This window comes from Pungitius pungitius, chromosome 15 (genome assembly GCF_949316345.1).
Source record: "Pungitius pungitius chromosome 15, fPunPun2.1, whole genome shotgun sequence".
Taxonomy (NCBI): domain Eukaryota; kingdom Metazoa; phylum Chordata; class Actinopteri; order Perciformes; family Gasterosteidae; genus Pungitius; species Pungitius pungitius.
In genome coordinates this window covers 8,362,690-8,382,380 of record NC_084914.1, presented here as the reverse complement: position 1 = coordinate 8,382,380, position 19,691 = coordinate 8,362,690, and the positions used below count along the sequence as shown (strand labels likewise).

The window sequence follows — 19,691 nt, the reverse complement described above, 5'->3', positions numbered from 1 at the left end:
CGAAAAACATCTTTAACCATTCGCGGGCAAGCGGGGAAAGAAGGACTTCATGGTTCTTTGGATTTTGAAAATGAGCAGGACTCCTGTGAGTGCCTCGTGTCTGCCCCGCTGACAGACTAAAAGGCTGAAGCACCCTAAAAAAAACCCTTAAAAGTACTATAAAATGTAATGTAACAAATCCTTTCAGCAATGGTCTTGTTTCCTCATTCCAGTTTGTTTTGGTTCAATATAAGTATGAACGATGGTGCATAAGCGATGTCCCAGTTCTAATCATTTCTTCTAAATTCTTCCCTCACAGACTCTCCTGCCGTCGCAGACTTCAGACAACATCACCATCACTCGTTCTGGCTGCTCCACTCATCTCAGAACCATTCTCCTGACTGAGGGGCAACAGAAAGGCAGCCTCAGTGTGCATCTAACCTGTCATCCCCACCTTGGTCTGAAAGCATCTGTACAGCACTCTATAGACGCAGTGCAGATGCTGGGATTTCCGGCCCATGGAGCGATACTCTTGAATGTTTCAACTGCACATCTCCCTGGTGTGGAGCTGGGCCTGGAGCTGGGACGTTGTTATTTTAGGGGCAATTTGGGGGAAATGGATGCTTCATACATGGAGGAGCAGTCGTCTTATGCTGTGAACTTGACAAACGACTGTCCTGCGCTACAGGTCAGATAATCAATTCATTTTATTCGATTTTATTTTATTAGATATTGTGTAAACCTGCAGAAGAATGTTGTGAATATTCCTCTTACGTCTGACTGTGACAATACATTGTTTTTTCTTTTATCACAGTTGGAGGAACTGGGATTTCACACATGTTTATATTAACAAAGCTTCCTTTGAAATTCAGTTTCCAGCTCACTACAAGGTCAAGCTACAGCTCATTTGTGACAGCAAGTAGAGCGGATCGCTCCGACGGATGATACAGCTGCTGGATCCCTGTCTCCTCTATTTGACTTGCTACCACCGCGGACAGAGACACAAAGTCTCTTAACACAGATTAACATACTCCACATATGTGTGCCACAGGGAACGCTCCTCCCAGCGTCGCTGGCTCTGCAGGGCCTCCTGTCAGTCGCACCCTGCCTGCGCACCGTGACCTCCTCTCTGAGGGCCGACGGCCGGGACGTCTCCCTGGAGCTGAGTCAGTCCTGCAGTCCTCCGCGTTTCTCCGGGACCCTCACACACTCCTTCATCGGCCCGAGGAGTGGAGGTGTGCCCCAGAGGATCACCGTGGAGGCCACTGCTCCTCGTGGCCCTGAGCAAGCCGGGTCCCTGTTCGTTAGGGCCGGGTCGTGTTACGTCCGGGTCAATAGAGACGAAAAGACCAACGGAAGGACACAGTGGCTCTGGGCTCTGGAGTCAAAGTGCCCGATCTTACAGGTACTGTAGCATTTTGTGGACTAAAGTGTAAAGTTGCCTCTAATTTATTTGGGAATTCTGTAGTGTCTGCTAGTCAACTGGGTCGGAAGTCTGTGATTTTCATGCAAAATCCAAATGGTCTATATAATTGTGGTTTGGAGGAAGAATGACACATCCCCAGCCAGGGTTTGAGTGCGATGTATTCACTTTTTTTAACAGCTCTAACGACATTGACGTTCTGTCCTCACTAGGCCCATTTGAACGGCTCGGTCTGGCAGGACCCCCTCGGCGTCTGGACGGCGACGGTGGACACCAATCTGGGGGGCAAAATGGCTTTCCTGAGGCTAAATGCAAGCGCCCGGCCGGAGCTGAGTGTGGAGGGCGAGCTCATTCACAATCTTCTCCATCATTTGCCAGAGCGCAGCAGACTGAAAGTCACCTGTAGGGGCGGAAAACATCGATATGGGACTGAAGCTGTCATTCAGATGGAGGAGTGCGCTGTTGGAGCCAGCGCAGCGCTGATGTCACAACCAGCCCTGCAGGGGTCGCTGGTGTATCACAACAACTGTACAGTGATTCAGGTAGAGGGAACACACCACATGCGCCTATTTAAGCTACAATGACTTCACTGTATCACTTACTAATCGTGTTTGTAGGGATGGGGTGGTCCGGACAAGATGGAGTCCTCTGTGTTGTTGGTTGTCTCACCGACTCATGCAGCATCTCAGGTCTCCGTGGTGACGGATGCAACAGAGTTAAAGGCTTCACTGGCTCTTGGGAAAACTAAGGTGTGAAAATACATAAAAGTATTGGGATTTTGCACGTCACATTTAAAGAAAGTTAATTATTTGCCTCAACAAAATTCACATTTCACTTGTGACAAAGATTGTGACACGGGATGTGAAGCCATCCATCATAATTCAATGCCGTTGTTTCCCCAGGATAAAAATGAAGCATTGCTTAATGTAAACCACTCTGTGCCCCTGTTGGAAAAGCTGGGTCTCCCTGTTAATATGGCGGTAATGATGAATTCTGGGAGCCATGGCAACGGCTCATACTATTATCAAGTACACAGCAATGCAGGAAACCAAAAGGTATGACACTGTGTTTTGGGATTTCTGAGGTCCCACGACCCTGAAGTTTAGCCATAATGATATACCGTATTTGACGTCATAACCATAGCAGCCTGTATGTAGTAACAGCTGCTGAATGTTTTACAGATAACTCAAGAGATTTCGGTTTCCAAGATGTCTGAAACGGTCAGAGTGAAGAGTCATTTTAAACACACAGTGAACTTTCTGGAGAAACTCGGAGTCCCTGCAAACAACAGCATCCAGGTTAGAAACTCAACCCGAACACCCAGAGCTGACATTTACTGACAGAACAATCCCTCCGATGGTTGAAAGCATAGTGAGTGTGTGTGCAGGTAGAGCTCGGCTCTGTCCAGGGGAAGACCTTGACATTACAGTCCCAGTTTGGAGGACAGCAGGCAGGGATGAGCCTTGAGATGAAATGCCTGCCAATCACCAAAGAGGTAAGAGGAGCCATGTGGCACACCTGGTCGTGGCTACAGGACAGAGGACTGCCACTTCATATGGAGGTAACATTATACATTTGGGATTGTTTTGGCTCTTTATATAGTATTTCTGCATATGTATAAATGGGGGAAATAAACAAACCCTTCACTTTTCTTCTCAAAGGGCCTTTGTTCCATCCGGGGAGTGTTTTCTGAGCATCAGTCCCGAGTTGAGCTCACTGTGGACGGACACAACCTGCTCTCCTCCGGTCTGAATGTGTCTTTGGCCCGTGGGCGTCTCGGCCTGCTGTTGTCCTACTCTCCACCAGCTTCCAATCAAACAGGGATGCAGCAACGCCTGGACAGCTCCCTAACTGCTCAGTTCAAAGGTCTGCTGGCATTGACAGTTTGGGTTTTTTATATGGATTTCTTGATACCATGATTAATGTATTTTATTTATGTCTTTATTTTCCCTCTCAAAGTCTGTTCGGCTCAGTCTTCATTTGACTTGACGAGCACAATGTCTGAATAACAAAGTGAAAGTTGTGCATATTTCATTCTTTAAATGCAGACAGCGCTCAGTTAAAAAAAAAGGTGTATTCTCATCACCGCAATATTAGTATATAGCAATAAAATATATAGATTTGACCTTTAACCAACTGTACTGATGCCCTGTGCAGGTCCTCTTCGGAGCGCCTCGGTCGACATCCACTGTCACGACTGGAGAGTCCGAGTTGTGTGGGACGTAGGAGGGTGGGGCGCGCATAGAGGGTCCAAGGAGGCCAGAGTCACACTAAAACACTTTGAACAGGGGTTAACTAACCCTGCTTTACAGGTGATGGTAACATGCACTCAAAATTCCCACAGCTTTTCTCCTGCTAACCATCTGTGTGCGACTGTGGACGTAGGTCGAGGCCTGGGGAAGACTTACCGAGTCACAGCTGAGGTGCTCCATGGCTGTGAACCCTGAACTCAGCTCCTCACTGGCGCTTATCATTCAGGGACATCACCTGGCTCATAGGTACTATCACCATACACGCATAATCCAAGGTCACATCGCCTTATTGGTTACAGCCCCCCAAAAAATGTTCTCCCCCTATCAAACACATGCATGCACACTTACTTTGGGTGACAGATGTTCTTTTGTCCAGCACGGACCTGGTGGTGAAGGTGGTCCACTCTATTCCCGGGATGTTGGTTCACCTGCCTTCTCAGCTCAATGTCCACTCCCAGGTGGGACCCCCTTTATTAAATCTCATTAAAACTGAAATTAAGCAGGATCATTTTTCAACGCATTTGTTCTGGTAATTTAGTAAGTTCGATGGGCACGTTCACACACAACTCATGTTGCCATCTCTCCTCCTTTGCTCCAGCTGAACCAGAGTCAGTCCAGCGTGGCGGGTTTGATGGAGGTGTCGACAGGGAGGCGAAGGCTGTGGGCTGTGGGGGAGCTAGCAGCGATAGAGAGCGGATACAGACAGGCTCTAGAGCTCAAACACTCATACCCACAGGTATTTCTCAGCACAAATATTCTATTTTACAGATCTAAAGCAGACCTTTCAGCTTTTCCACATCCTTGGTTCTGTAGTTGAAGCCGCTCCCCCGGGCTGTCGCAGTCAGGACGGTGTACGAGGCCAGGAACTGGAGCCAGCAGGTTCAACATGGGGCTGTGTGGGGAGGCCAGGAGTTCATCTTGTCTGGTCTCTATTCTTCACCTCCAGCACTGGAGATGGGGAACCAGACCCTGAAGGGTAAACTATAGCAGAACAACACTGCAAACGATCACAACCATCTCAGGGACAAAATATGTCCGTTTCCATGGCATCTATAAAAAAATCCAGCTATTGAAAAGTGACGTACGGGTTTGTCAGACTACAGATTTTCTATGTTTTTATCTTGTTCTCGTCTTCAGTTCAGATCAACTGCGTCCCCCTTTGGACTGGTTTGGAGGTGACTCTTGAGCGTTCCTTACGTGGCCGACTTGACAGTGTTTTACTGGACTGGACGAGGCATGGCCGGCTGCAGCAGGTCAGAATCTACAACCCGTGTCAGGATGACGGGCTTCATTCAAATGGGTCTTTTAGGTCTTGTCCTCTCCAAAATGATCTTATTAAATGGTGTAAACGCATTCAAAGTTTTGATTTAAAATAACCATGTTTCGATCCACTTTGTTGAAAACCTGTGCCTTGCATTCTAAAAAAAAATATAAAGGTCAAAGCTGTGAGCTGGTGGAGCCGATCAGAGGAGACGAATGAGACCAAACTGGAGCTGAAACAGCCTTTCTCCTCCACACTGAGCCAGACGTCCTTTCACACACTGTCACACAGCTCACAGAGGGAACAGCGCAGCAGCCACCAGGTATGCCGCCACGCTCACAGCTCTTCAATTTACACCGGGAGAGTATGTATCATCTCGGCTGTTCATTTAACCCAACAGTTTTTTGACAACTCGACACATTTGCAATTCGAAGCACTATACTTTACCTCAATTTGAAGGTGGCTGTTTTCCTGGTTTATTTCAAATCATGTTGTTTATCAATCATGTGGTTTCATTTAAGCAATCGCCATAATTAAGCATAGTTTATTGTGCAATTGGCATCCAAAAAATGGGAAATTCCTGATGTATTTTTTACTGTGCATGCAGACCCATCTGTCATGGGACAGCGCAGGCACCGTCAACATCACCCTGAACAAACAGTGGCAGAACCACTCCAGCAGGGGGCAGGCATGTGCTCTGTTCTCCTCACAGGTTTGTGGACTCTTTTGTGAGTGTCTGTGGGACTTTATTGAGAACCCACTAACTTGACCTTTGTGTGTGTGTGTGTGTGTGTGTGTGTGTGTGTGTGTGCGTGGGTAGATGGGAGTCTCCTTAGTTAAAGGCTGTGTGTCAGCGGGTCAGGAGGGAAACCTGTACACACAGAATGCAGAGCTAAGATGGAACAACAGGAGCGTCAGGCAAGGCCTGAAGTACCAGGTACTCCGAAAGCTAAAGCTGCTCATGAGGTGAACTCTCGTCCTGCGATTGCCGATGGCTGACGTTTGTGTGTCCGTGTTGTTGTGTTTCCAGAGGGGTCAACAAGGAATGCACAGCCTTCAGGTCAATGTCGGCCTGGACAGAGTCTCTGCTGCACCCTGTCCGTCACACACACTCCTGACCAAGCTTCAGACCAACCTGCGGGACCGCTTGGAGCACACAGTGTTGCTGGGCCTCTGCCCCCCGCAGCCCGTGAGCCTTGTTTCTGCCTTTTATCTTGTGCAGTGATCTCTTCCGTTGGTGTACATGAGTAGCGGCGTCTTTGTGTGTGTGTGTGTGTGTGTGTGACTCCACTTTCATAAGCGTAAACATCATCCTCTGTATGTTTCTCGCAGACTTTGTCGTGGTCAGGATCTCACAGAGTGAACTCCGGGGAGGAGCTGCTTTACACGCAGTCTCGTCTCTCGGTGACGGGACGGCCCCACCAGTGCAGCCTCACCTTGGCCTTGACCAACTCCTCTACTGCTCAGAGCTCCAACGTGTCTCTGTTCTCTGAGGTGAACCATCAATTATCGACAAGAATGTGTCTCATTTAAGAACTTGTTAAACAGGGCATGTCAAGTCAGTGTTGTGTCGTTGGGTCTGACGGCTTTATTGCATAGCGGCTCGGACTGCATAGTGATAAGGAATTATGAGAATTGGATGCACTCTGTTCGCGGGGGCTTCTTAGCGCTGCTGTTTCATCCCGCTCCTTTTGTAAGGAGTGTAAAGTATCAATGTATGTGTGCTTTTGTTTTTGTTTAACCTTTATTTTACTGAGCATGTTGCCCATTGGCATTCAACATATATTTTACAAGGGAGTCATTGGCAAGAAAACAGCACAAACATATGTGTAATGGACATAAAAACAACACAGTAAAAAAGTAAACACCAGAAGATTAAGAAGCAACAGAGTTAAAACTCGTAAATCGAGTAAATCGCTTCAACCAATAAGTTAGTGGTGTTCAGAGGTCAAGTAGTTTTGACAGTCGTTTAGATATATAGCTTTATTGTCACGGTGGGGGCTGGTGCAGGCTGAAGGCAGGGTCTTCCAGAAGTTGCTCTTTAATCACCACAAAATCAAACAAAAGCCAAAGGACGTGCACCAACGACGAGTAACATGGACAATGACACGGCAAGGGACGACAGGCACACGGGGCTTAAATACACTAGGGAGGTGCAGGTGATTGGACACAGGTGGAAGCAATCAGGCAATCACAGGACAAGGCAGGAAGTGAAGCTAACCCAGGGACACAAGAGACATGAAAACTACAACAAAAGACAGGAAGCAGAACCAAACCGTGACATTTATAAAGATAAAAGTACCAGTGTTTCAGATAGATAGTAGAAAGTAGATAGTAGATCCTAGATAGTACAAACAAGGTACAGCTAGTACATCCGTAAAAAACAATTTAATGGAATGTTTGTGCCGACTATATCTCATGTACTTTTTTGATTCTCATCTATTGGCCTGGCAGCATAATGGCAAAGCCAAGAATACAAGAATTTAAGGCTTTCGGCAAAGAAAGTGTGTGTGTTTGTGTACACTTCACAGTCCCGGGTTGGTAATTGGAGCATTGAGGTGGGGGGCAGCGCCCTGTCTTGGCCCGGGCGCTCCGGTGTGCAGCTGCAGGCCACACTGGACCGCAGAGAGAAGCTCTGGCTGAACGGGACGGCGGAGGGACACTGCCTTCAGACCACAGCAGGCTACATGAACGGTAAACCCAGAATCATCGTCTGCACAACCTCTTCGTTCAAACTGAGGCGGCGAAGAACCCAATCCGTCCGTTTCCAGGTCTGACCGAGGACGTCACTGCAGTGGCGTGCGTGCGACGAAATCTCAGTTTGACGCTGGATGTGCAGAAAAGGGAAGGCAGCGGCAAACCTCAAACTCTGGGCCGAGTGTCCGCGGGGTCCGTCGGTCGGAGGCTGATGCTTCGAGCCACAGGCTGCTGGGCAAGTCTAACTGCATTGGAGGTGATCAACAAAACAACAGAAGTTGACACATTTTTAAACTACAACATGACACTTTAAAACACTGCGTGTGGTTCTTTTCACAGGCGCGGTTTCAATATTTGAGCACTCAGATGCAGGATAAGTTGCTGAAGAGAATCAAAACATTACATCATCTCCTCTTTGAATTCAGGCGGCAGGTAACCCAACTGCTGCAGGAGATGTGAACAAAGCGAAAGATAATGTTCCAAGTTTGACGTTCATCAAATACATTTTTAATTAAATTGAACTCGTCTGCAGTCCAGGGACAGCGCGTGGCTCCAGGAGCTGAGCGCCGCGGCCCTTCAGGTCACCCAGCGAGCAGAGGCTCTTCTGGAGCACAGAGGCAGAGGTCTGCTGGCCCTGTGGCAGGACGGCCCCCCGCGTCGCATTCTGACCGACGGCCTGCCTCGCTTCCTCGCTCTGCTGCAGCACGCCTCTCTGCTGGGCCAACAGGAACTGAGGAGTGAGTCCAGACACATGACGTTAATCCGACAGAGCGATTGAGAAAGCAGATAGAGGAGATCTCACCCCCTCCCGGTGTCTTGTTTCTCCCGTCCTTCCCTCTCAGGCAGAAATGTGATCTCATTACGAAACTCGAAATAACTCGCTTTGCGTCAGTATCTGACGCAGGAAACGCATCTCTTCCGTCTCAGTTTTATGTTATTTTATTACATAATCACAGAATTGCGTACTTGTTGGGGTACTTTGACCCCTCCACACTTGTGTGAGAACAACATTTAACTCCAGTTGCTGTTGTAAATGAACCATCGTAAACACATGAAGGGTGAAATGCGCGCTGTGCTCTGCGCACAGGGCCCCTGGCCACTCTAGCAGGCGTGTACCAGGATGTGAAGGGCCAGAGGTTGGAGGTGTTGTGGAGGGAGGCGGTTTCTTCGTGGACCGACGGGCTGGCGGATGTCCTACCTGTGCTGCTGGAGAACCCTCAGCTCAGCTCGTTGGCTAAAGCCGCTGTTGCCACGCTCTGTGATGCGTTGGATGTGGTAAGAAGCCTGGACGGAGCTGCTTTTCCTTAGTATCGCTATAAATCATTAATCTTTACTTCCATCTCATGAATGCATTTGGCAGATGTTGTGGTTACAAATCAGATTCTGCAGTGTGTTTATATGCACACCAATATTCCATTTGTTTTTGGAGTATCCCCTTATTGTGCTTTGCATGATAATATCCAATATTTAAAAACTGACACGCTCTTATTCTTGTTTTGATAAATCTGGTTATATCCGAAAATGTTCATTCTCTTATGGTGTAAAATCGAAGTAAAACATAAAATATGGCCATTAGCCTGTCAAATGTAATTCTGACTATCATGCTGCCATACTATTTTATCCTTGCAGAAGAAAGGGAGAGGCTAAATCCAGCAATGTTGTGGTAACTCAGTCCAGGATAAGACCGGTGTACGACTCATGCGACCCCCCCCCCTCCCCCCCCCCCCCCCCCAGTAGTGTGTGTTCATGCTCCACGTTCTCTGTGAACCAGGCAGGACAGCACACCTACCACTGGGTGGACAGCCGGCTGGCCGTGGCTCTGTCCGGAGTCAGGAAACAACTGGCCTCTGTCTACAGATTCTCCCCGAGGTACGGCACATGACATCCATGAAAAAAATAAAATAACCTGTGACGCAACTGTTGTTCGAATATTCTCTAATTTGAACATTGCTCAAAAATCAATAAACAATTTGGAACTTCTGGCTGTTGTGAAGATGCATTGGAATCCAAACTTCAAAGTTCTGCATTTTCTTTTTTAAATGAACAAAATAAATGCAATAAAACGATTCAGGTAAGATATTTACAGTGCAGCGTTCTTGGTGTTTCACAGCGAGTGTTCAGTGGTTGCGTCGGTGCCGCTGCCACCACTCTCCCACTCCAGGGTGTCTGAGGCCGGACTGGTCGAGATCCTTCTGGAGGAGTGGCTCCTGAGACCCCTGCAGACCCTCGCCTTCGTCAGGCCCACGGCTGAACTTTACCGCCTCAAGAGGAAGATCATGGACAGCCCATTTACGCGTACGGCCAGCTTCTCAGCAATAAGTGCCGGACGCAAATTTGATCGGCCTGATTGAATTGCAATGACGTCTCTCCTTCTGCTTCTCCCTGTAAGACCGAGCGTTGTTGGTGGCGGATCAGTTTGTCGTTACATTTGACGGTCACCTGTATGAGCTGCCGCGCTCCTGTCCGCTGCTCCTCGCTCAAGACGTCAGCGCCGAGCCGTCCTTCACGCTGCTGAGCGGTTCCAACGCGCGGGACCTCCTTTTGATAGGAATGAATAACAGCACCATCCACATTCAGCACAATGGACAGGTGAGTGGAGATGCTGGCGACAACAAACGTGCGTCAGTGGACCAGAAAAACAGGAATTTCGAGAGGGTGGAATGTCGTGAGTAACGGCAGTGCGGTCAAAGAATGGAACCGCAGCTTCCTACAACGTGTCTGGAGAAATGAAGAAACTGTTTGTCACAGGTAAAGGCCAACTGCAGCAGCGACAGTGGATTGTCCGTCGGAGGGAGAGGCGTTGTGCAAGTGTCCAGTCCGAACGGAGCGTCAGTGTCATGTGACCTGTCGCTTGAGGTGTGCAGCTTCACTCTCGATGGATGGTTGCATGGTAGGATTGACGCTGCGCATGTGTCACACGACCATACGTCCATGGTCATGATGACTTGGGGTCGTTATCAGTCACATGTTTTTATCCACACAGGCACGTCAGCTGGTGTGTTGGGGACCAATGACAATGAGGCAGGGAATGACTTTCTTTTGCCTGACGGGTCTCAGGCCGAAAACATGGAGGGATTTCTGTACGGTTGGCAGGTTTGTACATTGGATGTGTCTACACATTCCTGTTTGGTGGAGCTTTGCTGACATAAAAGCGCTGTGATCCTTTTTCTGTGTGTACAGATGGACCCGGATTGTATGAAACTGCAAGGTGTAACGGAGAGCATTTCTAAAGCAACGCCAAGCCCTGTGAGCTGTAGTTTTCTGTTCTCCTCTCCTGACTCTCCGCTGAGCTCCTGTTTCAGGGTGGTGAGTAGAAAAGAAATGTTGTGAGAAAAAGGACCCACGAGCATTAAATTCACCAGTGACATGATGTTTTATTGTATGTGAAGGGCGCCATGAAAACATGTCTCTTGCACAGCGCTCATAAGACAGCCCTGGCCCCTGTCCAAGCTGGATCAACTGGTGATGTTGATGAATAGGTGTTCACTCTGTGAACTTTACTCATAGATTAGATGACGCAAAAACTATTTCTATAACCCTTTTTGACTCCTGTCAGGAATAAATAATGCTAAACAAATAGTCTAATCTAATCTGGGTCTAAAGGAGGCCGCGTATCGGATCTCACTGCTGCCCGTTTGACTGATCGAGCTCCATCTTTCGTTGTCAGGTGGATCCGGTACAGTTCAGATCTGTGTGCGAGTTGAGCTCCTCCAGAGCTCCATGTAGGTTAGCATCTGCTTTTGTTCATCTCTGCCAGCACAACTACATTCCTGTGGAGGTACCTGATCCATGTGGTAAGTTAGGCAATTATACAACCAAAGACATGCAGGTCTATGGCACTGTGCCACCAGGTGTTTTACATTTTGTTTCTGTTTTAGTGAAGAAATGACGGGAGGACATTCTAATGAGGAGCCGAGATGTGGCGTTCATGGGCCCATCTGCCGAAGCTTGGCTGCTAAAATGGACAAATTAGACTTTTATACCACTGTTTTTGCTACATTACTTACATGCTTTGGATTGTATTTTGTACACTACTGTATAGTTACACATTATTATACCTCATGAAATGTACTGCAGACATTGTGCCTGTAATGTGAACGTAAACATACTAACTATAGCAAATAGTTTGGTTATAAAAACAAACTCACAAACAAACTTGGATAATAAAGAGATCAACAAGTATACATTTGATAAAGTTCATTTATTTAACTCTATGTTGGATATATGTTTCTATTGCTCAGTTCCTTGGAAGATGGGAATGTAGTTGTGTATCTTGGATTTCTGCCTCTGTGTGACACACTCAGCAATCCAGACGATGTTGCGACTCTCCTGCTCCTTCAGTTTGATGTAGGAGTAAAATACTCCAAAGTGGAACTGCTGCAGGAAGGCAAGTGCGTTCAGTTTCACCTGAGAAAAAAAAAAGACAAAGGATAAAGTTGTTGCTCAGAGACAGAAAGGCAGGTTCATAGTTTAAAAACGTTGAGAATGTTTTTCATCTGTCTCTGGTCAAGTTGTCAAAGCAGTTACTGCAAATAGTCCTTTTGTTTGTAGAAATAATGTAAGCAAGCTGCCCGAGTTGTCAAACTGAATTTAATGTGAAATGGGTTGCTTGGTCCAAATATTATATAACATATCAAAACTTGCACCGCTATAGGCCACATCGTGATAAACAGTATCATCGGCACTAGAGAAAAATATGACATTTATATTACCTCTTGTTCAAAGAATCTGTCCTCCAGCGTCTTAAAGCCTGATCCTGGCTCCGGTTCATCAAAAATGATCTTATACGCCTACAGGGAAGTCAAGGATAACGTCAACCGCCTTGATGACTCGGGTTAAGCGCGGTTACGATGCTCTTGTTCAGAGTTCCCCCCTGAAATTGAATCCGACTCACCGGGTAACAGTCGGCCACATCTTTGACCTGCGCGGCGTCCTGCGCTCTGCCCAGCAGGCGCAGCCCTTCGGGATGGAGTTCACCACAAGCCGGATACAAAGCACTCCTGTCTGCACTGCTGAGATCTGTCCCGAAGGAGTTCACTGTGATGATGAAGGCCCGCCTGTCGGCCTCGAACTGCGGCACGCACGCACACACACACACACATATACAGGAAATCATACATACATGTATATTTATATATGTATGTAATACATTAAAACAATGGTGGATATTGTCACAGTACCTCCAGGACAGGACACATTATATCTTTGGTCGCTCCACCAATGTTCTTGCAGAAAGAGTGGAACGACTCTAAATACGCCTTGGAAGACAAGACATAGTCATTTCATGGAGGCTGCTTAACGTGTCTGAAACATTTCATCTTGACTGCAATGAGAGAAGGTAAGGACACAATTGTGAAACTTTTCTAACTCTCGAAAAAAAAACTTTAATTTATATATAATTCATAAAAACACCTTAAACAGTTTGTTTCTGAGGATTTCAGCTTCCATCTCATCCAGGTTCGACTCAGATACAGCGTCATGGAAAAAAGGAGCTATGACAACAACACAATGGGAATCATTCATTTCAGTACTTTGTATCAATATGATTTTATTGAAATGAAATAATTATTATATCAAATAATTTGTCACTTCAGTGTGAAGAAGCCCTTAAGTAAAATACGTATTTTTTAAGACTTTTTCCCCCCAAACATAAAAATCCACTCTCACTAAACATATATTAGTTATTGGCGGCTTACAACAGCTCTGAACCTGTCATTAGCACTGTTCACACTAATGTTTACTTGCTGGCTCTACCTAGTGGTGTGTCCACCAGGACGGCTGAGTAGAGCTCCGTCGGGGTGCGAGCGATGCCCACGGCGGCCATTTGGTCAAACGCTCCCAGTGGGTGACAGCGAGGGAGGAGCTCCGCCACATCTCTCTGCTTCAGGGCCCCGGTGATCAGCATCACCACATTGTCGATCATGTAGCTGTAACTATGGCAACACAGAGAGCAGATGAAATGAAAGTCCCTTTGACTTCCTGCATGGAATTTCATATTTCGTCTCTTTTATTAAAGACATATTAAGGCGCAAAAATTACTGTTGTTGTTTAGTGAAATTCATTTTCATTGAATGTCATTACAATCATAATAGAATTTACAAGTATCTGAACCACAGTTTTCGTTAAGTGATGAGCAAGAACGACGGATAGAAACAACCCAGTACGTCATGTGACCTGTGTGCAATTAAAGAAATGAGAGCATGAAGCGTACGTTATGTAGTCGAGGAAGGTTGACAGTGGAGGAAGGGCATTGGAGCGAAGGCAGCTGAATTCAGCCACCAGGTTGTCTCTCAACCTGCTGTCCACCAGAGACACAGTCAGGTCGTCTTCAGACGTGGACAGTGTCTTTCCGTAGTCGGTGCACTGCAGATGCAACTTCATGTCTGAGGAGAGAAGAGAAAGGCATTGCCTCAATGTGCTCAACTCCCCCCTTTGACCCGGGGCTTTAGTTGAATCATGAGTTTATAATTCACAAATATAGCTTTCTTTAACAAATTTGTTTAACAAAGGCTTTACAGCTGATGACGACTAGCACACTGAAAGCGTACAGATTATATCACATGGTGTTTAATTGCAATTCTGGAGCCTTTCCAAGAACCACCTGCCACAGTTTGAAAGAACTAACATAGCTAGTAAATATAAAGCTTAAGAAACATCTAATTTGTCTTCCTCTGAAATGACTGGCACTGTATGTGTCTCAGACAAAGGAAAGTCTTGCTCCATGGTTAGAAAATGATTGATTTTGATCATTGTCTTCGAAGTTGGATCCAGGTTAAGTAAGAGGAGCTCTGTGAACTCCACACATGCATCGTTTGTTAAAAGGTACACATCTGGGAACGCTAAATTCCCAAGTTAAACTGTGGCAACAAATATCCGTGTGCTACAATATTCTTACCCTCAAGTGTGTCACACTGAGCCAGATTGTGGTAGTCGGTGCGAGTCAGGATTCCGGCCTTCATTCCTCTAACGAGACCCTCCAGGTAGCCATGATCCACGTTGAAGCTGAGCTCTGCCATGATGCCAGATGAGCGATCAACATGCCGGTGCATTTAAAATGTCATTTGCTCGACCAAATGAATCTTTATTTATTTTTTTACACTGACTTCTGCATTATCTCCTCTCTGACTAATCTTCATGTGGTTGTTTTCCCTTCCTCTTTGACACCAAATAAATTCCATAGCTGCCCTAAAAATGTTCAGCAGTTCTTCCTCTCAAGTACTTTTTTGTGTACTCGGTCCTATGTAAAAATAGTTTGGGTTTATAAATCAAAGGTTTTGATACACGTGGGCCTGACATCATGTAGGGATACAAGGAATGAATGAAGCTAACTCATGTCTGCTATCACAGACGACACACAAAGAATGATCCTAACTGCTCTTCTATCTTCTATATTCATGGGAAATGAATCCCAGTCCATACATTTGTGAATGTTTGAGCGTGTGTCAGTATGGATCTCTTCAAAATCTGACAGAAGCACATTGTGTGGTTTACAAAGATGGCGTTTTTGCAATTCATCATGTTCCCTGCAGACACATTTATGTTTGACATGAACGCTAACCTTTCCTCGAGTCCTCATACATTCATTGCCCTTAATCAGACACAGAACATGTCTTCAGCTCAGTCCCTTCTTCGTGGGTACATTACTTTAATGTTAAAACGGCAGCTTTCATCAATATTTGGTTTGTTTTGGTCTTCATGGTCATGCAATGAACATATAATAATCTTTATGGAATAGATTATCAATCAAGACATAACACATTTTCCATTTAGGTTGGTTTATTTAAGAGGAGCAAACATAGTAGACAGATTAATACAATAAGTAGATCACAAAATGTAAGAGTCAGAATTGCTGTGTTAGAGTAACACATGTCCATATACATATACATATGTGGTTCACATGCATTATCTTGAAGCTTTCCACATAGTTGACATTGAACGGAATACAATACAGCTTTAGTCCTGGATTTTCCACAAGACAGCTGCCAGCAAACATTAAACTTACATTTTTCTTTTTTCACTTTTTTTACTTATACGATTTCCTCCCATATATCAACAATTATGTGTATATGCATTATGGGACATTTCCACTAAAAACAATTAATTATAGGTGCACAAAGATACATGTGCAAAGATACATAAATGCTTATGATATATTTATTAAATAGGATTAACATTCTAAGTTTAACTCATTAATCCAGATGTCAATTCCACATTTCGGGCCCTAAATGCATGGCATATTTTAGATTGGAACTCAAAACATAAGACAGTCCTAATGTTTTTCTGATTATTATGGTTCCCTACATGTTTAACGTGGCTTGGGAGCAAAAGGGATAAAAACATAGATAAGCAGCTATAGTGCAAGAAATAGCAAAGGCACTATGGGTAGTTTACATTTGTCTGTCTACATAAATGAAAAAGCATATTTCACTAATCCCTTGTTACACCTAAATACTGTATGTTTGGTATTCAAATACTCTCTGTACGTATGTGAGCACATGTTGTTTGTGTCTTAGAAGGTTGAAGACAGAACAACCCAGGCTTCATTATTTCATCCTCATCAGCTCAAGTGTCAACGTGACGTTGACACTTGACTGAAGATACAAGATAAATAATTATTTTTTCCACTCCTTTCCAATTCTTTCAGTATTATTATCCAAAATGCACCAGAGAGTGTGAAGTATACTGTAAGGGCGTTTCTTTGTGTGTGCATGTCTGTCACGGCATAATGAAGGTGCTGGGTTGCATGTTTGTGCCTCATCTACGTCTTCTGTAAGCAAAGGGGGTTCCTCCTCCAGCAGTGACAGATGGTGTTGAAGAGTCTACAGCGGCACGAAGCGCAAGGGTCACAGCACCGGACATGGGCGGAGCAGCTCCCCATCAGGCGGCCGCAGCGACGTGCCGGTGTCATGAGGCTTGACTGGCTTTTCTGGAACCCCCCAAAAAAAGGACAAGAATGCAAATGTACACAGACTATGTAGCCGAACCTGCTCCATTCATCCATGCCTTACTGAAAGGTTAGTGAACATGGTGGCCTTATTCGACATAAATAGGCAGTTTAAGAGGAAAAGTAACAGCTTACACTTGTGTGACTTTCCTGCGGTGCCGCAATCTTTTTTCTCGCAAACAGTCGCCTGGTCTTCGCTTGGCTCCAGACTTGGGTCATAAATATCAAAAGAATAGCAGAAGTTAAAGAAACTCCACAAAAATCTCTTTTAGTAAAGATTTTTTTTACCATTTATATTTATTTCAGTGGAGGTAAATTCAATTTTGGAGAAAAACTGAATCTGCCCCATGCCCTTTGAGACAGATATGATCTATGATGAGGCACGTGAAAAAACAAGAAGCCTCATGTTCCTTATTTTCTGTCAAAACAGCACTTTAACTCAAAAAAGAAGTTAACATGTTTCAAATACAATGGAAATATATATCCCAGATGTATGGTTATGGTTTTACGACTAAACGTGCTTGAATTACCTCTACAAGAAGGTATCCTACAGACGCTCCAGGCTAATCTTAAAGGGAAAGTACACTAGTTCTATTCTGATTCAATAATACCTCCAACAGAATGACAACGGTACACTGTAACATATGGACGCAGTCTTTGAAGCTCGAAGCGTTGGCCCAACAATTTGTCATTATATGTATGTTAATATTTACACGTTAAAGAAAAACTGTGTGAAAACTAGAAACTAGAATTTACAGGTAGAGTAAAGTAGTTGTTGTTTGTTGTGTCCAGGTTGTGAAAAACCTGCAGTAAGTTTGAGTAGTTGAGTGACTCTCAGGTCCTACGTTGTACTGACAGTCTGTGGTCTGTTGCCGTCCTGTTTGGTGGGTGAATGGAAACCACTCGGTGGAGTATGTGCAGAGAACAGGCCGGGTTATTGCAGTACACAAATGTATCTGAGGCAGGATGAACGTCTTGAGCTGGGGCAGGAGGTATCTAGGTGTCTCTCTTAGATGAATTTGCCATGCCACATCATGCATGTTGGAATATTTGCTTTGAAGCATTATCAGCTAGGAGAAATATTAGATTGTCAAGGTTCCAAAATAGGTTTAATTGATTTGGCTCTCCGCTCCTCCTCTCTGCTTGATGCTGATGATCTAAGTAGAAACACTTAACTCTGACACCTAAAACTCATTGTACATATTGTTTATAACCTTGACCAGATGTGCAAGTTTACAAGGGCAACAAATCACAATCCCTCCTTCATTGCTCGGACATCCGCCCTGCTGCCTTATGACTGATGGCTACTGAACCCTTGGCTTCGAACCCTTCGGCTCTCTTTACCAGGTGTTTAGACTTGTCCTCTTGCAGATCTGTCTTCCTCATAAATTGTAATGAAACACTAACTCCCATGATCATTTTTTACTAAACAAAATAGTTTTACAATATTATTGTGACGTCTAGAAAATGGACATCAGTGGTTAACTTCTACTGTGTTTATTGTGTTTTATCTCTTTCACAGAAGATGTATTTCACCGTGAGTGTGAGTGTGGTAGAGTCTAAAACCATCGTTTTACAGCAGAATGGTTTAAGATGTGTTGGATTATCTACATCATTAATATTCATAGGTTTGTAAAATATCTGTAAAAGTTGTAGTGATTAATCCACAGAGAAATGCCACCCTCCTCTGCAGGTTCCCGCAGTGTAGGAGTATCTTTCAGGGTTTTACAGCATCGTGACTGATTTGTTGAATTGACCACATGTAATCTAATGTAATGTAACACATGGAGCAGCTAAAGGTCTTATATTTCCTTCAGGAAGTGGCGCAGATAAAACACACATCTGTAAGCACCGTGCGTCTTGGATTCACCACACGTCTACAATATAACATTTCTGCCTCTACACATTTATTATATTAAATATACTAAAACTGGAACGTGGTCATCAGAGTGTTTGGCAAATGTTTTTTAGGGCAAACATTGACAGAAGGTTTATTTTGCCTTTAAAGGTTTGCAGCAGTAAAGTGGGTTTAACATATGGGAAAATGTGTTTTATTTTACCCAAAGTCAAACTCCTCTGAGAATACTTAGAACTTTCCATAGTAAAAATGATTTATTAAGGCTTAAAGTGAGCCAGCTGCACATTGCATTTGCATACTTGTGTTGCAACAAAGAAAACAAGGTGAATCTAAAGGCAAAAAAACAATGCTTTTGCCAAATAAAGCTGTCACAAAGAATCTGAATAATGAGATGATCAGTTATTGGATTTGCTTTACAACTTCTGGGCTTTAAAAAAGCATTCGATTATTATAATATGATTGGTTAAAATAGAATAACTTAAAGGTTTTCATAAATTAAATCATGCATAATACCAAAAATAATAGCTTGATCCTAAATATTTAGGAATCTATAACAGCCACATAAACTAATTCAAGTGAAAGCGTCGTTATGTTCCTTTTCATCACGAGCTCTATTCACGACGCGTGGTTGTTTTTTCGCGGCAAGCGAATTAAAAAAAGAAGTGTGAATGCTTCATAAATGAAAAATAATCCTCACCCGTGGTGTTCTCACTCGTCCTCCAGTCTGTGTGCGTGTCCTCTGCCCAGCACAGCGGGGACGCGAGCAGGACAAAGCACAACAAGTGTCTGCCCGCCGCCTTCCTCATGATGATGGCGATGATGATGATGATGCGATCTGTTGATGGCACGTGGGGGGACGCAGTCTCTCGTTAGTCAAATAAACCGCGGAGCACCCGGCGCTATCGGGGATTGGTAATCTGTGATTCTCTTCTCCTTTTAACCATCTCGGATGTGAGGGGGGCACCGACGTGGTGAGTGACGAACAAAGAGGAGCCAAAAGTGCAGGGGGTGATTGTTGCCCTGGCAACGGACTTTATTCTCATGTTTTCCCCGTACCTGAGAACCCTTTGGTGGTAAGAAGTACTAATGCAATGCAAGTCCTGCACCTAAAAGGTTCCTTAAAGTGTCTAAGTATTATCAGAAAATAAATATATATATAAATAAATATAATGTAAGTAGTTATTGTGCAGTCATTTTATGGAGGATTTTCAATACAATGACTTCTGGAGGAATGAAGTGTTTGTAAACTAACAAACATGCTCAGCTCTGTTCCTTCA

General features: G+C 44.8%; 3 protein-coding genes across 3 annotated transcripts in view; 1 reads left to right on the top strand and 2 right to left on the bottom strand.

Annotated features, from left to right (window-relative positions):
* Nucleotides 1-11,796, top strand: part of LOC119209652 (uncharacterized) — a 31,884-nt gene extending 20,088 nt beyond the window's left edge. The window contains exons 43-74 of the mRNA XM_037459102.2: nt 299-667; nt 1,031-1,384; nt 1,615-1,944; nt 2,020-2,151; nt 2,305-2,457; nt 2,584-2,700; nt 2,790-2,963; nt 3,064-3,268; nt 3,560-3,714; nt 3,788-3,900; nt 4,031-4,112; nt 4,253-4,390; nt 4,468-4,630; nt 4,792-4,907; nt 5,091-5,237; nt 5,523-5,627; nt 5,736-5,852; nt 5,946-6,104; nt 6,248-6,409; nt 7,447-7,609; nt 7,687-7,868; nt 7,952-8,044; nt 8,145-8,349; nt 8,700-8,887; nt 9,384-9,481; nt 9,723-9,907; nt 10,002-10,201; nt 10,361-10,502; nt 10,596-10,705; nt 10,793-10,918; nt 11,280-11,406; nt 11,491-11,796. Of these exons, the coding sequence (XP_037314999.2) occupies nt 299-667; nt 1,031-1,384; nt 1,615-1,944; nt 2,020-2,151; nt 2,305-2,457; nt 2,584-2,700; nt 2,790-2,963; nt 3,064-3,268; nt 3,560-3,714; nt 3,788-3,900; nt 4,031-4,112; nt 4,253-4,390; nt 4,468-4,630; nt 4,792-4,907; nt 5,091-5,237; nt 5,523-5,627; nt 5,736-5,852; nt 5,946-6,104; nt 6,248-6,409; nt 7,447-7,609; nt 7,687-7,868; nt 7,952-8,044; nt 8,145-8,349; nt 8,700-8,887; nt 9,384-9,481; nt 9,723-9,907; nt 10,002-10,201; nt 10,361-10,502; nt 10,596-10,705; nt 10,793-10,918; nt 11,280-11,406; nt 11,491-11,501 (5,121 nt within the window). The 3' untranslated portion in view covers nt 11,502-11,796. The remainder of the gene's footprint in view (nt 1-298; nt 668-1,030; nt 1,385-1,614; nt 1,945-2,019; nt 2,152-2,304; nt 2,458-2,583; nt 2,701-2,789; nt 2,964-3,063; nt 3,269-3,559; nt 3,715-3,787; nt 3,901-4,030; nt 4,113-4,252; nt 4,391-4,467; nt 4,631-4,791; nt 4,908-5,090; nt 5,238-5,522; nt 5,628-5,735; nt 5,853-5,945; nt 6,105-6,247; nt 6,410-7,446; nt 7,610-7,686; nt 7,869-7,951; nt 8,045-8,144; nt 8,350-8,699; nt 8,888-9,383; nt 9,482-9,722; nt 9,908-10,001; nt 10,202-10,360; nt 10,503-10,595; nt 10,706-10,792; nt 10,919-11,279; nt 11,407-11,490) is intronic.
* A 37-nt stretch (nt 11,797-11,833) lies between these two features.
* On the bottom strand, nt 11,834-14,628 carry LOC119209511 (V-type proton ATPase subunit d 1-like). The gene is made up of 8 exons (XM_037458921.2): nt 14,508-14,628; nt 13,824-13,995; nt 13,367-13,545; nt 13,025-13,104; nt 12,793-12,870; nt 12,507-12,683; nt 12,325-12,402; nt 11,834-12,019 (listed from the first exon to the last, which is right to left on the bottom strand). Exons 1-8 carry the CDS (start codon nt 14,626-14,628, stop codon nt 11,843-11,845), a joined length of 1,062 nt encoding a protein of 353 aa, XP_037314818.1. The 3' UTR covers nt 11,834-11,842.
* Nucleotides 14,629-15,387: 759 nt separating this feature from the next.
* On the bottom strand, nt 15,388-19,402 carry asip2b (agouti signaling protein, nonagouti homolog (mouse) 2b). Its single transcript, XM_037457089.2, has 3 exons — nt 19,112-19,402; nt 16,692-16,765; nt 15,388-16,538 (listed from the first exon to the last, which is right to left on the bottom strand). The coding sequence occupies exons 1-3, from the start codon at nt 19,218-19,220 to the stop codon at nt 16,371-16,373; spliced, it is 351 nt and encodes a 116-aa protein (XP_037312986.1). The 5' UTR covers nt 19,221-19,402; the 3' UTR covers nt 15,388-16,370.
* Nucleotides 19,403-19,691: the final 289 nt, after the last annotated feature.

Bases quoted from the DNA above. Each gene is read 5' to 3' on its own strand.
- asip2b (XM_037457089.2), bottom strand. From the start codon at position 19,220: ATGAGGAAGGCGGCGGGCAGACACTTGTTGTGCTTTGTCCTGCTCGCG. The intron at 16,766-19,111 runs GTGAGGATTATT...TTATGACCCAAG, and splicing joins GACGAGTGAGAACACCACGG to TCTGGAGCCAAGCGAAGACC. The intron at 16,539-16,691 runs GTAAGCTGTTAC...GGGGGGTTCCAG, and splicing joins CGCAGGAAAGTCACACAAGT to AAAAGCCAGTCAAGCCTCAT.
- LOC119209511 (XM_037458921.2), bottom strand. From the start codon at position 14,628: ATGGCAGAGCTCAGCTTCAACGTGGATCATGGCTACCTGGAGGGTCTC. The intron at 13,105-13,366 runs GTAGAGCCAGCA...TTGTTGTCATAG, and splicing joins CCTGGTGGACACACCACTAG to CTCCTTTTTTCCATGACGCT. The intron at 12,403-12,506 runs GTGAGTCGGATT...ACTTCCCTGTAG, and splicing joins ATGTGGCCGACTGTTACCCG to GCGTATAAGATCATTTTTGA.